General features: G+C 44.1%; 2 protein-coding genes across 2 annotated transcripts in view; both read right to left on the reverse strand.

Annotated features, from left to right (window-relative positions):
* LOC124133444 (sulfotransferase 1A2-like) overlaps positions 1-7,776 on the reverse strand; it is a 34,406-nt gene extending 26,630 nt beyond the window's left edge. Inside the window, exon 1 of the mRNA XM_048401162.1 lies at positions 7,698-7,776. The gene's annotated coding sequence lies outside the window, so the exon portion shown is untranslated. The remainder of the gene's footprint in view (positions 1-7,697) is intronic.
* A 4,051-nt stretch (positions 7,777-11,827) lies between these two features.
* Positions 11,828-13,291, reverse strand: LOC124133300 (acetylcholine receptor subunit delta-like). The gene has a single exon (XM_046497656.2). The coding sequence runs from the start codon at positions 13,289-13,291 to the stop codon at positions 12,119-12,121; it is 1,173 nt and encodes a 390-aa protein (XP_046353612.1). The 3' UTR covers positions 11,828-12,118.
* Positions 13,292-20,747: the final 7,456 nt, after the last annotated feature.

Below are 20,747 nucleotides of genomic sequence, written 5' to 3' on the forward strand. Positions count from 1 at the left end.
TGCGCCAGGCGGGAAGTATCACCCGTAGATATCTACTACACCGTAGTTGCGCCAGGCGGGATGTATCACACGTAGATCCCGACGTCACCGTAGTTGCGCCAGGCGGGAAGTATCACGCGTAGATACCTACTACACCGTAGTTGCGCCAGGCGGGAAGTATCACGCGTAGATATCTACTACACCGTAGTTGCGCCAGGCGGGATGTATCACACGTAGATCCCGACGTCACCGTAGTTGCGCCAGGCGGGAAGTATCACGCGTAGATACCTACTACACCGTAGTTGCGCCATGCGGGAAGTATCACGCGTAGATACCTATGTCACCATAGTTGCACCGGGCGGGAAATATCACGCGTAGATACCTACTACACCGTAGTTGCGCCAAGCGGGAAGTGTCACGCGTAGATACCTACTACACCGTGGTTGCGCCAGGCTGGAAGTATCACGCGTAGATACCTACTACACCGTAGTTGCGCCAGGCAGGAAGTATCACACGTAGATACCTACGTCACCGTAGTTGAGCCAGGCGGGAAGTATCACGCGTAGATACCTACGTCACCGTAGTTTCGCCAGGCGGGAAGTATCCCGCGTAGATACCTACTACACCGTAGTTGCGCCAGGCGGGAAGTATCACACGTAGATACCTACGTCACCGTAGTTGCGCCAGGCGGGAAGTATCACGCGTAGATACCTACGTCACCGTAGTTGCACCAGGCGGGAAGTATCACGCGTAGATACCTACGTCACCGTAGTTGCGCCAGGCGGGAAGTATCACGCGTAGATACCTACTACACCGTAGTTGCACCAGGCGGGAAGTATCACGCGTAGATATCTACTACACCGTAGTTGCGCCAGGCGGGAAGTATCACGCGTAGATACCTACTACCTCGTAGTTGCACCAGGCGGGAAGTATCACGCGTAGATACCTACGTCACCGTAGTTGCGCCAGGCGGGAAGTATCACGCGTAGATACCTACGTCACCATAGTTGCGCCAGGCGGGAAGTATCACGCGTAGATATCTACTACACCGTAGTTGCGCCAGGCGGGAAGTATCACGCGTAGATACCTACGTCACCGTAGTTGCGCCAGGCGGGAAGTATCACGCGTAGATACCTACTACACCGTAGTTGCGCCAGGCGGGAAGTATCACGCGTAGATATCTACTACACCGTAGTTGCGCCAGGCGGGATGTATCACACGTAGATCCCGACGTCACCGTAGTTGCGCAAGGCGGGAAGTATCACGCGTAGATACCTACTACACCGTAGTTGCGCCAGGCGGGAAGTATCACGCGTAGATATCTACTACACCGTAGTTGCGCAAGGCGGGAAGTATCACGCGTAGATACCTACGTCACCGTAGTTGCGCCAGGCGGGAAGTATCACGCGTAGATACCTACTACACCGTAGTTGCGCCAGGCGGGAAGTATCACGCGTAGATATCTACTACACCGTAGTTGCGCCAGGCGGGATGTATCACACGTAGATCCCGACGTCACCGTAGTTGCGCCGGGCGGGAAGTATCACGCGTAGATACCTACTACACCGTAGTTGCGCCAGGCGGGAAGTATCACGCGTACATATCTACTACACCGTAGTTGCGCCAGGCGGGATGTATCACACGTAGATCCCGACGTCACCATAGTTGCGCCAGGCGGGAAGTATCACGCGTAGATACCTACTACACCGTAGTTGCGCCAGGCGGGAAGTATCACGCGTAGATACGTTCGTCACCATAGTTGCGCCAGGCGGGAAGTATCACGCGTAGATACCTACGTCACCGTAGTTGCACCGGGCGGGAAGTATCACGCGTAGATACCTACTACACAGTAGTTGCGCCAGGCGGGAAGTATCACGCGTAGATACCTACTACACCGTAGTTGCGCCAGGCAGGAAGTATCACGCGTAGATACCTACTACACAGTAGTTGCACCAGGCGGGAAGTATCACGCGTAGATACCTACGTCACCGTAGTTGCACCAGGCGGGAAGTATCACGCGTAGATACCTACTACACCGTAGTTGCGCCAGGCGGGAAGTATCACGCGTAAATACCTACGTCACCATAGTTGCGCCAGGCGGGAAGTATCACGCGTAGATACCTACTACATCGTAGTTGCACCAGGCGGGAAGTATCACGCGTAGATACCTACGTCACCGTAGTTGCGCCAGGCGGGAAGTATCACGCGTAGATACGTACGTCACCATAGTTGCGCCAGGCGGGAAGTATCACGCGTAGATACCTACTACACCGTAGTTGCGCAAGGCGGGAAGTATCACGCGTAGATACCTACGTCACCGTAGTTGCGCCAGGCGGGAAGTATCACGCGTAGATACCTACTACACCGTAGTTGCGCCAGGCGGGAACTATCACGCGTAGATATCTACTACACCGTAGTTGCGCCAGGCGGGATGTATCACACGTAGATCCCGACGTCACCGTAGTTGCGCCAGGCGGGAAGTATCACGCGTAGATACCTACTACACCGTAGTTGCGCCAGGCGGGAAGTATCACGCGTAGATATCTACTACACCGTAGTTGCGCCAGGCGGGATGTATCACACGTAGATCCCGACGTCACCGTAGTTGCGCCAGGCGGGAAGTATCACGCGTAGATACCTACTACACCGTAGTTGCGCCATGCGGGAAGTATCACGCGTAGATACCTACGTCACCATAGTTGCACCGGGCGGGAAATATCACGCGTAGATACCTACTACACCGTAGTTGCGCCAGGCGGGAAGTGTCACGCGTAGATACCTACTACGACGTGGTTGCGCCAGGCTGGAAGTATCACGCGTAGAGACCTACTACACCGTAGTTGCGCCAGGCAGGAAGTATCACACGTAGATACCTACTACACCGTAGTTGCGCCAGGCGGGAAGTATCACGCGTAGATACCTACGTCACCGTAGTTGCGCCAGGCGGGAAGTATCCCGCGTAGATACCTACTACACCGTAGTTGCGCCAGGCGGGAAGTATCACGCGTAGATACCTACGTCACCGTAGTTGCGCCAGGCGGGAAGTATCACGCGTAGATACCTACTACACCGTAGTTGCGCCAGGCGGGAAGTATCACGCGTAGATACCTACGTCACCGTAGTTGCACCAGGCGGGAAGTATCACGCGTAGATACCTACGTCACCGTAGTTGCACCAGGCGGGAAGTATCACGCGTAGATACCTACTACACCGTAGTTGCACCAGGCGGGAAGTATCACGCGTAGATACCTACTACAAAGTAGTTGCACCAGGCGGGAAGTATCACGCGTAGATACCTACGTCACCGTAGTTGCACCAGGCGGGAAGTATCACGCGTAGATATCCACTACACCGTAGTTGCGCCAGGCGGGATGTATCACACGTAGATCCCGACGTCACCGTAGTTGCGCCAGGCGGGAAGTATCACGCGTAGATACCTACGTCACCATAGTTGCGCCAGGCGGGAAGTATCACGCGTAGATACCTACGTCACCATAGTTGCGCCAGGCGGGAAGTATCACGCGTAGATACCTACGTCACCGTAGTTGCACCGGGCGGGAAGTATCACGCGTAGATACCTACGTCACCGTAGTTGCACCAGGCGGGAAGTATCACGCGTAGATACCTACTACACCGTAGTTGCGCCAGGCGGGAAGTATCACGCGTAGATATCTACTACACCGTAGTTGCGCCAGGCGGGATGTATCACACGTAGATCCCGACGTCACCGTAGTTGCGCCAGGCGGGAAGTATCACGCGTAGATACCTACTACACCGTAGTTGCGCCAGGCGGGAAGTATCACGCGTAGATATCTACTACACCGTAGTTGCACCAGGCGGGAAGTATCACGCGTAGATACCTACGTCACCGTAGTTGCGCCAGGCGGGAAGTATCACGCGTAGATACCTACTACACCGTAGTTGCACCAGGCGGGAAGTATCACGCGTAGATACCTACTACACCGTAGTTGCACCAGGCGTGAAGTATCACGCGTAGATACCTACGTCACCGTAGTTGCACCAGGCGGGAAGTATCACGCGTAGATATCCACTACACCGTAGTTGCGCCAGGCGGGATGTATCACACGTAGATCCCGACGTCACCGTAGTTGCGCCAGGCTGGAAGTATCACGCGTAGATACCTACGTCACCGTAGTTGCGCCAGGCGGGAAGTATCACGCGTAGATACCTACGTCACCATAGTTGCGCCAGGCGGGAAGTATCACGCGTAGATACCTACGTCACCGTAGTTGCACCGGGCGGGAAGTATCACGCGTAGATACCTACTACACCGTAGTTGCGCCAGGCAGGAAGTGTCACGCGTAGATACCTACGTCACCGTAGTTGCGCCAGGCTGGAAGTATCACGCGTAGAGACCTACTACACCGTAGTTGCGCCAGGCAGGAAGTATCACGCGTAGATACCTACGTCACCGTAGTTGCGCAAGGCGGGAAGTATCACGCGTAGATATCTACGTCACCGTAGTTGCGCCAGGCGGGAAGTATCACGCGTAGATACCTACGTCACCGTAGTTGCACCGGGCGGGAAGTATCACGCGTAGGTACCTACTACACCGTAGTTGCGCCAGGCGGGAAGTGTCACGCGTAGATACCTACGTCACCGTAGTTGCGCCAGGCGGGAAGTATCACGCGTAGAGACCTACTACACCGTAGTTGCGCCAGGCAGGACGTATCACGCGTAGATACCTACGTCACCGTAGTTGCGCCAGGCGGGAAGTATCACGCGTAGATACCTACTACACCGTAGTTGCGCCAGGCGGGAAGTATCACGCGTAGATACCTACGTCACCGTAGTTGCGCCAGGCGGGAAGTATCACGCGTAGATACCTACTACACCGTAGTTGCACCAGGCGGGAAGTATCACGCGTAGATACCTACGTCACCGTAGTTGCGCCAGGCGGGAAGTATCACGCGTAGATACCTACTACACCGTAGTTGCACCAGGCGGGAAGTATCACGCGTAGATACCTACTACACCGTAGTTGCACCAGGCGAGAAGCATCACGCGTAGATACCTACGTCACCGTAGTTGCGCCAGGCGGGAAGTATCACGCGTAGATATCTACTACATCGTAGTTGCGCCAGGCGGGATGTATCACACGTAGATCCCTACGTCACCATAGTTGCGCCAGGCGGGAAGTATCACGCGTAGATCCCGACGTCACCGTAGCTGCACAAGGCGGGAAGTATCACGCGTAGATACCTACTACACCGTACTTGCACCAGGCGGGAAGTATCACGCGTAGATACCTACTACCAGGCGGGAAGTATCACGCGTAGATCCCGACGTCACCGTAGTTGCGCAAGGCGGGAAGTATCACGCGTAGATACCTACTACACCGCAGTTGCGCCAGGCAGGAAGTATCACGCGTAGATACCTACTACACCATAGTTGCGCCAGGCAGGAAGTATCACGCGTAGATACCTACTACACCGTAGTTGCACCAGGCGGGAAGTATCACGCGTAGATACCTACTACACCGTAGTTGCGCCAGGTGGGATGTATCACGCGTAGATATCTACTACAAAGTAGTTGCGCCAAGCGGGAAGTATCACGCGTAGATACCTACTACAAAGTAGTTGCGCCAGGCGGGATGTATCACGCGTAGATATCTACTACAAAGTAGTTGCGCCAGGCGGGAAGTATCACGCGTAGATACCTACTACAAAGTAGTTGCGCCAGGCGGGATGTATCACGCGTAGATACCTACTACACCGTAGTTGCGCCAGGCGGGAAGTATCACGCGTAGATACCTACGTCACCGTAGTTGCGCCAGGCGGGAAGTATCACGCGTAGATACCTACGTCACCGTAGTTGGGAGTTCTTAAAATGAAATGAGAGTGACTTAATCCGGACATGTTTTAACCAATCGCCTGTCACATTCTGTGGCTTACTCATGTTTCGTAATGTAGATATCCATGCAATTTGTTCATTGTGTTTTTTAAAAGAGCTAAAATGTTTTGGGAAAATATGACTCATTTATCTATAGTTACCCGGTCTTCTATATTTTGTAATAATAAACTTGCGCATTGAGCGATTATCTCCTTTAGCTATAGGCGTAGTATGGAGCTTTATCACGCACTGACCTTGCAATGCCGTACATCGTATCTTATTCAACCAGTGTCGCTGAGAGTGAGTGATTACCTCCCTTACCCGAATAGCTCTATTGCGCACTATTTTTGCAATGTATCGTATGTTATTCAGGCAGCCAACAAGAAAGGTTCCAGGGAGGAATTCAGGTCAAGCATGTAATGCTCTCAATCTTTCGCTCTTCACACTGCTATTGTAACTTATTGCTCAACACGACTAAATACCAGGCTTCTATCATGTATGACTCTATTCAATAAACAACACATGTAAAGCAACGAGCGCCAGACAGGGTAACAACAAGTACCATCTTTTAACGTATTTTGGTATGACGTGGCCGGGGATCGAACCCCGGAACTTCCGCTCTCCGGGAGGACGCTCTACCACTGGACCACGGAGGCGGTCGTGTTTCTTTGGAGCATGATGCTCATACACATAGTATTTTTTGTTATTGTGGGCAGCACTTAGTGATTGTTTGAGTACCAGGTAATGATAAAACCTTTGTTAATAAATAATTTTAAGCAATGCTACGGTATGGCAGGAATTGCTCAAAACGAAGTTGCCAGACATCATAATGTTTATTCAAACACAATATAATCTCTTTGGAGAGGTTATGTACAACAGAGCAACACTCATGAATGGCGTTCCAACAAGACAACCGTATTCGGTTGGTGCCACCACGTTATCGATACCAAACTGCCACATTAACAGCTCGGACAATTCCTTGGTTGATACTATTTGTTTGTTTCTTGTTTAACGCCGCACTCAGCAATATTCCAGCTATGACGGCGGTCTGTAAATAATCGAGTCTGGACCAGACAATCCAGTGATTGACATCATGAGCATCGATCATGACGATGATATATACATATCAACCAAGTCAGCGAGCCTGACTACCCGATCCCGTTAGTCGCCTCTTACGACAAGCATAGTCGCCTTTTACAGCAAGCATGGGTTGCTGAAGACCAATTAGTGGCAAAACCGTACGCAACCGGTTGAGGGAGCACAGCATCCGGCCCCGACGTCCAGCGATACGCCCAGTTCTGTTTCCACGTTACCGTCAGGCTCGCCTAGCTTGGTAATGAAAGTATCCGAGGTCCAGAAGAGAACACTGGGACAGTATACACTTCACAAGTGATTCTAGGTTTCATCTCGTCTGTTGGTTGTGCAAGGGTCTGTAAGCGTCTAGGAGACCGTTTAACGAAGCTTGCGTTACTCAACGGCGTTAGTGTAATGGTATGGGGTGACATCACAACTCATGGGAGACAAACTATGGGAGAACACAACACACTGGATTGTCTGGTCCAGACTCGATTATTAACAGACCGCCGTCATATAGCTGGAATATTGCTGAGTGTGGCGTTTAACAACAAACAAAAACAAACAAACCTTATAAATCATGTGTCAATACCATTCTGAAGACGGATAGTGACAATATTGTTTGAAGTGTAATAAAATCCCCGCATTATTTGCGGGATTGTGAATAGAAGATTTATGAACAGTTTAACATGATTAAATGATAACTAATGCCAGAAAGACGTCTTATACTCAAAATGAAACCGTATCGAGACATAATTCTTTAAATTAAACGTATATTTATTTGATCTTACCAAGAATCCAGTGCGGGAGGCGAAGAGACTGTCTGTATTCCTTGGCGTGAAGAGGAGCGAGGAATACCTGGAGCACGTGTGTCGCACGTGCAGCTTTGACAACATGAAGGCAAATGCATACAGAAACAAATAGCTCTACAACACAAGATGGAATAACTTTTCTCTGATTCTTCAACTATTTCTGCAAATCCCCAAAGTGAACCTCTTGTTTATGAGGTGTAGATAGATTCTGAAATGAAAAAGTGTCTTTTATTAGTCAAGCTATGCACAACATTTCAAAAAAATATCATACCATTTACATATATATTTTTGTCATTAAATCTGGAGGGATACTTATATAAGAAGTAACTTGTATTGATGATATATGCATAATTTTTATTACATGTTAATAATTCAATAAATACCAAAACAGTTTATAGTTCTATCATGGAACTGTTCTGGATGAACAATACCTTCCAAATGACGTGCTGGTTTTCTTGGGGAATTAGTCAGCAAAGAGCAAGAGTCACAGGAGACTAATCACAATTTTATTTACAAGAACAATTAACAATTTACAATATACTTAGATAATAACTGAGGGTGCCACAGAGAGTCGGTACACACTCTGGGCTGTGGGAGAGAGGTCTGCTTGGTAAGAGAGTCAAACCCCTTCTCTGTCTAAAACCTGGCTACAGTATGTATTTAACAAACATTTGAACAATAAAAAGGAATAGGATTGGTTGATACACGATTGGTTGTGCCCTATGCTAAATGGATGGCTAGCCAGAGGGGAATACTAAATCCTGTTAATCCTGTTGGACTGGCACTAATGGGGGCTCATCCTTAATGCCCTATAGACGAGCTTGTATGGGGGCTCATCCTTAATGCCCTATAGACGAGCTTGTATGGGGGCTCATCCTTAATGCCCTATAGACGAGCTTGTATGGGGGCACATCCTTAATGCCCTATAGACGAGCTTGTATGGGGGCTAATCCTTAATGAGTCTTAATTGAAGTAATGTTATTCTAATATACCCTGGTAGGTGATGACAGATATACTTAAATAGAATAGTTCCAGGTAATCTATAAGACTATGTAGACATATCCTTTGTCTGGGAGATGGGATCTTGACACCTTCGGCTAGCATTTATCTAAAAGCTTCTAATCTATTAAACTATGTAGACGTAACTCTTGTCTTATTGAATAGTATGTCTAGATGCGTTCCCATTACCTTAGGCTAGCATCTATCTAAAAAGCTATAACTGAAACTACTGATATTTTATATATACATTTTACCGGATGATAAATATTACTTGCTAAACTATAATTATATGAAATGATGTATAAATATTACACCATGATAACTCATAAAAGCACTTGATGTGGATCTAATTATTATAGGATAACTTAGTATAAATGTTATCCCATGATAGTTCTATCATGTTGACATGATGTGTTTATAACTGTAGGTTTGAATACTTCTTGAAATATTGCGGGCATGTTTCAATATCTCTGATGTTATTTAATAACCTTACATGTTACATATGCTTTCACAACTTGCTGGCAAATAAACATTTATGGTACTCGAATCTCTTATTTTACTTGTCAGATTTGTTTGTTGTGCATGATAGATCTTAAAATGCATAATAAAATTAATTGATGAAAGTAAATCATATTATATGTTTTCTAAACTTTATTTCAAGTGTTAATATAAAAAAGGGTGGTGGGGTAGCCTTGTGGTGAAAGCGTTCGATCGTCACACTGAAGACTCAAGTTCGATTCCCCACATGGGCACAACATGTGAAGCCCTTTTCTGGTGTCCCCCAGTTGTGATATTGCTGGAATATTGCTAAAAGCGGGGTAAAACCCTACTCACTCACTCATATAAAAAAATGATTGCATATTTCATTTGCATTTTAGGGGGTGGTTGTTACAGATGTTTTGCTCAAAAGGTCAGGTTGGGAGGTCCAAATTTCCAAACAAAGATTTACAATTTCAAATATTTTTCACTAATATTCAACAAGTTTTACTTATAGTTTCTTAGATAATTTATATGTATTGATTGTGACAGTAAATGAGCTTTTTGTAAACATTTTACATTATCTGGTCCACTCAGTTAAACAACCCACTGTTTTTAATAATTAATTATATATTAGATATTTCTTCTTTTTTATAGTTTCTAAACATTTCTTTTTTAAATCTGGCCCCATAATAGATGATAAATAGTTTCCCTGCAAAGTTGCAATGCATTTTCTATGAATGTTTGTTAGAACAAACCAATAACCAATTATCTAATAAATAGAATAAGATACTGTAGGCCTACTGCAGTAACTGGTTTCAAACACTAAACAAAACAATTGAGTGATCTATCTTTTCACTTTCAAATGGGGACGGTGTGAAGTGTGAAGTACGACATCCAATTATTTATCAATAAATATGGCAGGTATTTTGAACTCGGATGGGAAAAAACCAAAGAGAATCTTTTTTTCCCCCAGTACGTTACCACTCGGCAACCGACTTTAGAAACGTACTGGGACGTACCCCATTTTCGTGTTACTCTAAGCATATGGTCTCGTCATCAGCTATTGTGTAATCTTGTTGAGACAACGTTTGGCGACAGATCGTATTTGTTTCTTGATATTGGCAAGTAGCATTGATCTGTAGCCTATAGGTGGTGGGAATAGTTACACCCAATACAGACAAACTCAGATTGACGACAATGCCGATACCGGCGATAGGGTCGTAACAGGGTGGTACAGGATGAATAGGCCTGCTGACGAAGCATGCGGGTCACCAGGCGTGTCAAAAATCTCTTAGAATATTACATTTCCGCTTCTAAAAACGTAATAATGAGCATATAGGTAATTTAGGTATACACACATCAAAGTGTTATTCTTACCACGTTGTGTCACTGGTAGGCCTAATTGTGTAGATGTCGAGTCGGGGTCGGGTGACAAATTAGGTGATGTGGGTCTTCTCTTGTTTCCACTTGATTTTCATCGTTTCCATACCGCGAAGCTTGCTCGTTTTGGTTCCAAATCGTATGGTTTTGCGAATTCTTGAAGGGTCAAGGGAACTTCTTCGGACCAGGCAAGGTATCGGATGCCATGTTGTCTCACCATAAACTGGTTCTTGATATCTTTTGCGTTGTGACAAGACAGGGACCCAGTTAAATTGGCATCAATTACGTCATAATCTAAGGGGGATAACTCAGGCCTGTTTAGCTCGGAAAACGAAGGCCTCATAACGGCATGACATTTTCACACTTATTGTGAGCTCGCTACATTGACTGTGAGAAAAATGAGTGTATATTTTCAAACATTGACACGAACTAATTCTAAAATTCCGTTTTGTTTAAAATAAGAAAGAAAGTGATTTTTGCGTGTACACTTCCCCTTTAAACCATGTTTCTATGTAAACTTGTAATTACAGACCACTAAAGCACGCGCCTCAGAGGCGAATCATAGTTATATTGAGCTATATTACAACACACAGGAGGCGGTCGAGTAGCCTAGTGGTTAAAGCGTCCGCTCGTCACGCCAAAGACCCGGGTTCGATTCCCGACATGGATACAATATGTGAACCCCATATCTGGTGTGTCCCGCCGTGATATTGCTGGAATATTGCTAAAAGCGGCGTAAAACCATACTCACTCTCTCATTACAACACACAGGGGCGTAACATTAATAAAGCCCCGGCCAACGGATTAGTGCGCACTCGCTGATTACTTAGATCCGTTATTTTAAAATAGCTTCTCAAACCATGTATAAAGTGACTCCATTTAGTTATTACGCAGCTTAAAAATATACTTGCACCTTTCTCGTTGACGATATCAATCCATCCGGCTTCGTTTGTGAGAAACTGATCTTCGCATCACAACGTGTTGAAAACGTATTTCGTCAATTAACACTCCGGATCCGCATTAATTTCAGTTTACTTTTAGAACCTCTCCATATTTGAGGCCGGGTATTTTTTATTTTGGTATATGTATTGGACATTAAAAACATGTTCAAACTACCTTGGTATTCAAATGTTACTAGGAGTAATAATAAGCAGACGCATTTTCAATTTCGTATTTTTCAAATCTCATTTTAATCATACATTTTACTCCGATTTGATTCTGAGGACACGACCATAAAAGGCGGGCTCTACAAAAAGGGAATACGGTATTATTCCAATCGTGACACACAATTTGTCCAGTTTGTTACCGACTACCGTCGAACAAGGATCTCCAATCTTGGTCTCACTTCCGGGGCATGACTGTTCATTTACACAGAAGATCATAGGCTCACGACAACGGAACAACTACTGGTAAGAAATGAAGGACATGACAAAGCGTACAACATAACACAATTTGTCCAGTTTGTCAGCGACTTCCGTCGGAGCAGGGATCTCCGATTTTCGTCTCACTTCCGTTGCATCACAGTTGATTCACACAGAAGATCATAGGGCCACGAAGACTGAATATCCAGCTGTAAGAGCGCCGGATACGACAAAGAAGAATATGAAAAACAATTTGTCCAGTTTGTCAGCGACTTCCGTCGGACCAGGGATCCTCATTTCCGGTGTTACTTCCGGTGCGTCTACATCCGGTTTAACGATAAGAGGAGTAACGGCGACTTTGGATGGTACACATGTGAACCTGGCAATACGAGACGTAATCGTGTTGTGTTCCTTCATGAGACTGACGCGCTGGATGACGATACAGAGGACGATATACAAACCGCTCAGGTGGAGTTGGATACATACGTAAAGGGAGATAAGTGAGGTGCTACTGGAGGTCTGGGGTAGCATACCGTTAAGAAGAGTGATGAAGAATGTGAAAGACAGGAACAGGGTCACCGAGATGGACAGTTTCTCTCCTGTTTCAGACTTGACCAGGAAGACGCACGGACTGAGCGTCGAGATGACCAGGATTGGTAGTAGGAGATTCACCACGAAGTAGACAGGCTGCCTCTTGACGGTAACCAGCAGTTTCACAAAACTCTGCTTTTTCTTGTCTCCCTTTTCTTTTTCAGAACCACCACCGACTACATTCCACTGACTGCTTTTCGAAGTAAACGGATAACGCACTTCAACTGTAGATATATTCAACTCTCCGGCGACGTACGTATCTGAAGAAAAGAGAATTTCACAAGTGTGTTCGTCGAATGGGAACTTTGTTACAGAGGTAACACAACTTGTTTCAGTATGGTATTCAACATCGATCCGAATAAGTCCAGTGTGGAAAGCGCGCATCCTACTACCGGAAGTGACGATAGAGGTTTCAATAGGATTCTGGACCACAACATCCGGGGCCCATACTTTTGTCAGGGTCACTTTGAAGCCTTCAATGTCACCATGCACTGACGTATTCCAAGTCAGTATATCATCCATCCACATGTAAAACGCCCAAATATCTGTAGTCAGGGTCTCCTTGACAACGTCGAGGTCAAGGACGGAGAAGTAGTTGATGCTCATGTAGACGTCCACAGTGTCCTGTTGGTTCCAGCGAGGGCGAAGGTCTTTGTTGTATCCTTTAAGTAGAGATGCTTGCAACTTGTCAGTGACGCCGTATGTATGGGCGTCTGTGGTGATGAGATGCCACAGCATAAAGATGGGAACAAAAGTCTTCATTGTGAGATTGGTGAGAGATGTGGATAATATGAACGAACTTACTATGAATAGGATTAGAGCTGGATGATATCCGTGGACCTACTTCTGTTTGGGTGGAGGTGTAATGATATCACTCTATCTGTTGCCTTAGGTAAAGAAGTCTAGGGGCAAGAATTGTCAACCTGCGGTCTTATGATATCACCATGTCAGCCTGTTAACACCTTCTTGTGGTATTGAAATATCACCGTGTCAGCTCGTTAACACCTTCTTGTGGTATTGTAATATCACCGTGTCAGCTCGTTAACACCTTCTTGTGGTATTGTAATATCACCGTGTCAGCATGTTCACACGTTCATGTGGTATTGGGATATGACTGTGTCAGCTCGTTAACACCTTCTTGTGGTATTTGTCATATCACCGTGTCAGCTCGTTAACACGTTCCTGCGGTATTTGTGATATCACTGTCTCAGCTTGCTGACACGTTCCTGCAGTATTGTGATATCACCGTGTCAGCTTGTGTCCCTTTGCATTTGGAGTAATAATGGTATGACTGTTCCGGTATCAGACACTTTTGGAAATAAACTGAACGCTCTGTACCTGCTTTAGTACGCTCGGAAATATCGCTATACCACGGTGTCAGTGAAGCGTAACAGTTCCCGTGGTATAAACAACATGTTCCTGAAGGTTTGGAACTAATGTCTCATCACTGTTCCTGTTCCTCAGTACTGTCTGACTTATTGACGTGAATTAAACCCCGTGAAACACAAATGTTCTATATATGTTAATTATCAGCCTGCACACACACATATGTCACGCCTAGTAATGGGTCTTGATAAGCATCCCTATGCAAGAGGCAGTCGTTAAAAGGTTTTAGCAATGGAATCACCGTTTCCCTATCACGAAGCAAATACAGCACCACGATTTTATTTACCTGTTGTCTCGATGCTACTGTTCAAATATTCTGGAATACAGAAGAACGATATAGCATTTCATCTGCCTACACTGGCAAATAAACCTTAATGCATCGTCAGAGCAGTCAATGTGTACCTTGATCAGGTATATTGATCACAGAGCACTTGTTTAGCTCCATGTCCACGTGAAATCAATGATGGTGCTTTGCACACAGTTGTAAAGTTATCTTGTCACAGTAGTAGTGCCATATAGTCTTGGAGTGAGTGAGTGAGAGTGAGTGATCAAGTGTGTGCGTTCCAAGTTGCGAGTTGGTAATTCTTTATATTACACTTAGAAAATAAACATAAAATGTTGAATTTCTGATCTCGCATGGATAAATCAGCTAAATGAGAATATTATTGAAACGACATAAAATCATTTGTGAGTGAGTGAGGGAGTTTAGTTTTACGCCGCTTTTAGCAATATTCTAGCAATACCAGAAATGGGCTTCACACATTGTACCCATGTCGGGAATCGAACCCGAGTCTTCGGCGTGGCGAGCGAAAAAATCATTTGTGACGTCATGTACAGTGGATGAAGTTTTGTTCAAATATTTCTGACATGGCGTTTGTATGACGTCATGCTGCTACGGACCTCGTCGCAAACAACAAGAGAATTGGAGCAACAGGATCAAAGTAGCCAATGAGAATGAAACAAAAATGATAGTGCGCGCTGATAATATTGGTGGAAATAATCTGTATCCGTGACACAGATGGCAGTGTGGGGTTAAGAGCAATCTGAAACCATTTCCCCTTCAACAAACATATAAAAGGCTCTGGACTATGAAGAGCTCAAGGAGTGAGACTGTACGTATGTCGGGAGTCTAGGGAAAACGTGGGTTCTTGTAAAAAAAAGTCAGCAAATGTTATTGTGTTTATTTGTTTGTTGTTTAACGCCGCACTCAGGAATATTCCAGCTATATGACGGCGGTCTTTAAATAATCGAGTCTGGACCAGACCATCCAGTGATTGACATCATGAGCACCGATCCACGCAATTGGGATACGATGACAGGCATCAACCAAATCAGCGAACCTGACCACCCGATCCCGTATGTCGCCTCTTACGACAAGCATAGTCGCCTTTTACAGCAAGCATGGGTTGCTGAAGACCTATTCTAGCCCGGATCTTCACGGGTCAAATGTTATTGTGACCCACTTTTAACAAAGAAAATTTCGTACAAACCTATATTAGAAAGATAAGAATTGAAAACACCAGTGAGAGCACACACACACACACACACACACACACACACACACACACACACACACACACACACACACACACATACATACTAAGTTAATAGCTATGTTGTACAGTACTGTCGTTATAAACATGCATTAGATGCAAAGAGGTGTCGATGTTCTCCTGTGTATTTCTGTGTACAATAATATAAGCGACAAAACCATTATCCTATTCATAAGAAATCTCTGCCAAAAGCAAAGTCAATTGTACCATTCAACCTATATCATGAGCATGCGTTTAGGAATCACTATCAAATAGTGATGATACCAGGTGTTCGCGAAAAGGTGAGCGTATCCTGCCCCACTGGGGGCGCCCGTCACAAGCACCTGCAAAGGCAAGTCATTTGTAAACCTGACAAAACACAGGAACAAGACTAAATACGGACATGAATCGAACAGCATTTTTGTCAGCGATGCGTCAGGTTTATAAATGTCTACCATAAAACATTGTGCACTCTTTACTGAGGCCTTGAATGTGGGAACCTTGATCAAACAGCTTATCAGCAAAAGTCTTATGACGCTCTTTGAAATCTTGGGAGAAGGAACGTCCTCGATTGTACCTAAAAAAATGTGAAATGGCTGGAGCAGCAGACATACTGCTCGGCATGAAGGGAAAGAAAAAATTACATACTTTCAGAAAGTTATAAGTCTTGTTACACGGTCTTGGGCATCTTCCCGAGGCAAGGGAAGTAACTGACCATGAAAGTCCATTTTCCACCATTGCCAAACTAAGCTACAATTATAGAGTTATGCATAGCCCAATCAAAATCGCGAAACGAAATCGACTTCCGGTTCGTAAACTGCCCTGCAGATTTCGGTCGATTTCAGGATTTGCAAAGCATGTGTTCCGTTAACTCGGCGTCAACAGATATTTTTTCAAATCTTTTCATGTTTTTAATCAAGGTGCTCACGTGATTGGATGCACTTCGCGAAATAAGACCCTTTATATCACAAAAACGATATTGATAATCGATCAGATCGTATTGACTGGGCACCACCGTTTTGTTTGAAACAAATGCAAGTGATATGAGAGGTGGAATCTGATTGGTCAATAGGAGGGATATAGAAGAGACATCACTCGTAATAGCCACTGATGACGCTACGATTGAGCCCAGAAATTCCAGCCCATTTCGGCAAGGGTGAAAAATGAACTTTTACAATCAGTTAACTCCCTTGCCTCAAGAAGATGAGTATCCTGACTGCTTATGCATAGATCTAAATATGAAACAGACGAGGCGGTCTCACTGCACTCCTCTATTTCTAATTCAGGTGGGTAAATCAGTGGAAGGAAACTATTGGCTGTTTGATGAATATTGAACGATATGATGAAGCATTAGTTAAACTTCTTGGCCAAATTACCTTGTTTAGACTATGCCAATCCGAGCTCTGTTTCCGATTCATTCGCATAAAGAAACAGATACGCAAGGAGAGGTGTCATGGGGATGCCTACTTCTTGACTAAATGTCTTTACAAAAATCCTTTTTGTCGAAATGGATTTGTCACTTTCATTTACCCCCAAATCTCATACAGCTGTTATCAATGAGGAAGTCCAGCATTTCACATATTGCTTGCTTAGTAATCTTCAGATGGCGTATATTTTCATGTTTGTCCAATTGACCTGAACCTCTGAAAATAGTAACTACAAATATATATGCTCACCACGTTTAGTACCATAAAAACCTTGTATGTAGGAATGAAGTTGTTCTTTAAGCTTGTCATATGAGATTGTGGTGTACAAAGTTGAAAAATCGCGTGTTTTGACAGAATGAAACTTTTTTTCTGTGATTGCAAACATGTAAGCAATTCCTTGAAGTTGTTGAGAATCCACATGATATTAATTCCACTTGTCTCATATTCTTTCCATGAAAATAAAGAAAGTCCTTCCTTATTTGAATTTAGCGTTGTAATTAATCTTTGAGACAGGGATTTGGTGGTACATTTGCTAGCCTCGGCAATATATAGCTCTTTTGACGGTTATTTATGGAGCTTTGGAATATTTCAGGTTTTAGCCAAATGTTGAGCGTACTGACGCATGGTTTTGGCCCATTTAACATACTAGCCTTATATGTGGCAATACTTGATGTGTCACTTATAGCAAATTCTTTGATCAAACAAATGATGTGATACCTGCATTATTGGTTATGTTATTTGAGGCTACACCAGTTCTATGTAGGGCAGCTTTGGATGACAGCTGACTGGGATAGAATGGGTGTATTCCAATTGCTTCCTCTTTTTCAGTGGCTGCAGAATGATGAATCGTGGCAGCCACAAGAAGTAGTATTTACACGTCCTATAATTGAACAACCTGGATGAAATGGTGTTCGTATAGGAAAATGAAGTGGGTGGTGATACCTGAAATTTAAAATATTGTGGCACATTTTGGGAAATTTTTGTCTCAGAATGTTACTTAAATTTAAGGCTTCAAATCCTTTGTTCGCATTCAAGAACACGTGGTCTTTGTCAGATTTAGTCTGTGTCTGGTTGGGTCAAACGTTTCAAAGCTATATCATGAACGATACTCTCTGGTCGATACTGTGGGCTCGTTCTGTTGTAAACCCACCCATCAGTACATGTTGCTGGAATTGTATAATTTCTTTCAGTGACACAGAGTATAGTCGTGTTCTTTCTTTATGCAGTGCCAATTGTTCCCGAAGGAGAGTCGACAAGTCTTCCAGATGAATGGTATCATTTGGCCTATGGCTGCGTGAATGTCTTTGGGATGCCAGAAACTGTCTCAATACATTGACATCGGCTGTTCGTTGGCTGAGAACATCTTTCATTTTATCATTGGCATATGTAAACAACACTTGCATCCAATGGATATTTTTTAAGGCCCACTCATATGAGGCTATTAGATAGATGGTATCTCTTCTCTTATATCCTAACTTTTATGTATAGGATGGAGTGATTTGCAGAATTGAAATGTTGGTCGACGCAACTGGAAACATAAATGTTGATACCTGATCATGCTGGGTAACTCGTGCCAATGATTTCTGTTGTGTCTTTCCAACATAAATCAATGCATTAAGGAAGCATTCAATGTCATACATGACGTGTTTAGTTTGACATAATCGGTTTTCAAAAGGTTTTGTGAAGTATGTTTTAAATGTCAAGTGAGACTTGAATTCAGGATCAGTTTACCAAATAGGACAAGTTTATTGCAATAAACTATTTTTATTATATATATGTTTATGTTAGTTTTTCCGGGGTAAGGGATGCGTAATGGGCATTTCACATCACAGTCAACAATAGTGTCAGTTACAGCGTGACAAGTGGTGTGAGTGAGTGAGTGAAATGGGTTTAACGCCGCTTTTAACAGTATTCCAGTTATATCACGGCGTATCAGCTTAGTGTGGGAGGAAAGCCCGAAGTGATGCAAGTCTCAGACGTTTACAACTTCGGTGAAACCCACGAGCACGGGTATGGTGCTGACAAACCTAGAAACATTGCGAACCGGGATTCGAACCCATAATCCTAGGTTTCTGGCGTGCCCAAGGGACACAACTCTGTACAGCGAATCGCGACTCCTTAGACGACCGGGCCACCCGTGCCCCCTTGTACCACATGAATATATACTGCATGGAGATTGGTTCAAAAGAAAATTGTCCTCCAACTTTACTGAAGATTTTTAATGATGATTGTAAATGAATTTTTCGTTTTTGTAATACAGTAACTACGGTTATAACAAACTCAAAGGGACCACTAATTTTAGTTCGTAATAACCGAAATTCGTTTTAAGCATGTATACATCATATATACAACACGTGGCCTGGACTAAGAAATAAGTTCGTTATATCGGTCAGTTCGTTATAAGAGTGTTCGTTATAAACGTAGTTTTCTGCAGTAACTGCCTTCGTGTTGAACAGAGATTGATTTCATGATATCCCAAAGGACCACCTGAAGACTGCAACCTAAACCATATGTTGCAGCAGCCCCGTCTGTATCATAGTGTTTCAACCCAAATAGTTTCTATTCGTTCAAGAGACAAATCATTACCATTTATTCGCTCCAAGAATCTGGGAATATATCGGTATTTAAAACTTTGTTAAACAACAATTTCAAATATGAGATTCTACTATGAGAGTACACTTTTTAAAATTCTGCGGGAAGTCCATCCTCACCTTGTCTCTGTTCTAGGCTGTTGATGGAATCCTTGTCTGTTATAATGTATCAATCATTTATTTACGCCTCGGGCCTAATTACAATCTATACACATGGGTCCAACAGCAAAAAATTACTATCGTACTATTGACATATTTCGAACGAATTTTAACGTATGAGGGCCATATCAATACAGAATAAATTCCATCTTACAATTACATGTAAATTACATAATGGACAAAGCCGAAGTGTCCCTATATTATGCATAATTTTCAATTCACCAACGCTAATAAAATAAGCATATGTTTATTTTGTTTTCATAAGTAAACTAATTCTTTAATACCAAAATTAATTGTAGGTGTGAGTAACTCGCCACCTCAGAATACCATGCTTGTGTTGGGTGGTGATACCTGAAATTTAAAATATTGTGGCACATTTTGAGAAATTTTTGTCTCAGAATGTTACTTAAATTTAAGGCTTCAAATCCTTTGTTCGCATTCAAGAACACGTGGTCGTTGTCAGATTTAGGCTATGTCTGGTTTGGCCAAACGTTTCAAAGCTATATCAAGTAGGATACTCTCTGGTCGATACTGTGGGCTCTTTCTGTTGTAGACCCACCCATCAGTACATGTTGCTGTAATTGTTTAATTTCTTTCAGTGACACAGAGTATAGTCGTGTTCTTTCTTTATGCAGTGCCAATTGTTCCCGAAGGAGAGGCGACAAGTCTTCCAGATGAATGGTATCATTTGGCCTATGGCTGCGTGAATGTCTTTGGGATGCCAGAAACTGTCTCAATACCTTGACATCGGCTGCTCGTTGGCTGAGAAGACTGTCAACATCTTTTATTTTGTCATTGACATATGTACACAACACTTGCATCCAATGAATTTCTCTGGACATTCTTTAAGGCCCATCTTATATGAGGCTATTAGATAGATGGTATCTCTTCTCTTATATCCTAACTTTTATGTATAGGATGGAGTGATATCGCTGGAATATTGCTAAAAGCGGCGTTAAACATACTCACTCACTCACTCACTCATTTAGGAACCATTCAGTCCCACCAACACCTGAACTTTCCAAAGAAACACCAAACCAAAAGTAAGTAATATATTCTTGATATCTGAAGCCCACGTTTTTTTTTCTCCCGACTGCATCGAGTTTAAATAACAAATGCTAAT

The sequence above is a fragment of the Haliotis rufescens genome, unplaced genomic scaffold (assembly GCF_023055435.1).
Source record: "Haliotis rufescens isolate VD_foot unplaced genomic scaffold, xgHalRufe1.0.p SCAF_21, whole genome shotgun sequence".
In the NCBI taxonomy this organism is placed as follows: domain Eukaryota; kingdom Metazoa; phylum Mollusca; class Gastropoda; order Lepetellida; family Haliotidae; genus Haliotis; species Haliotis rufescens.

Coding starts and splice junctions, on each gene's coding strand:
- LOC124133300 (XM_046497656.2), bottom strand. CDS start 13,291: ATGAAGACTTTTGTTCCCATCTTTATGCTGTGGCATCTCATCACCACA.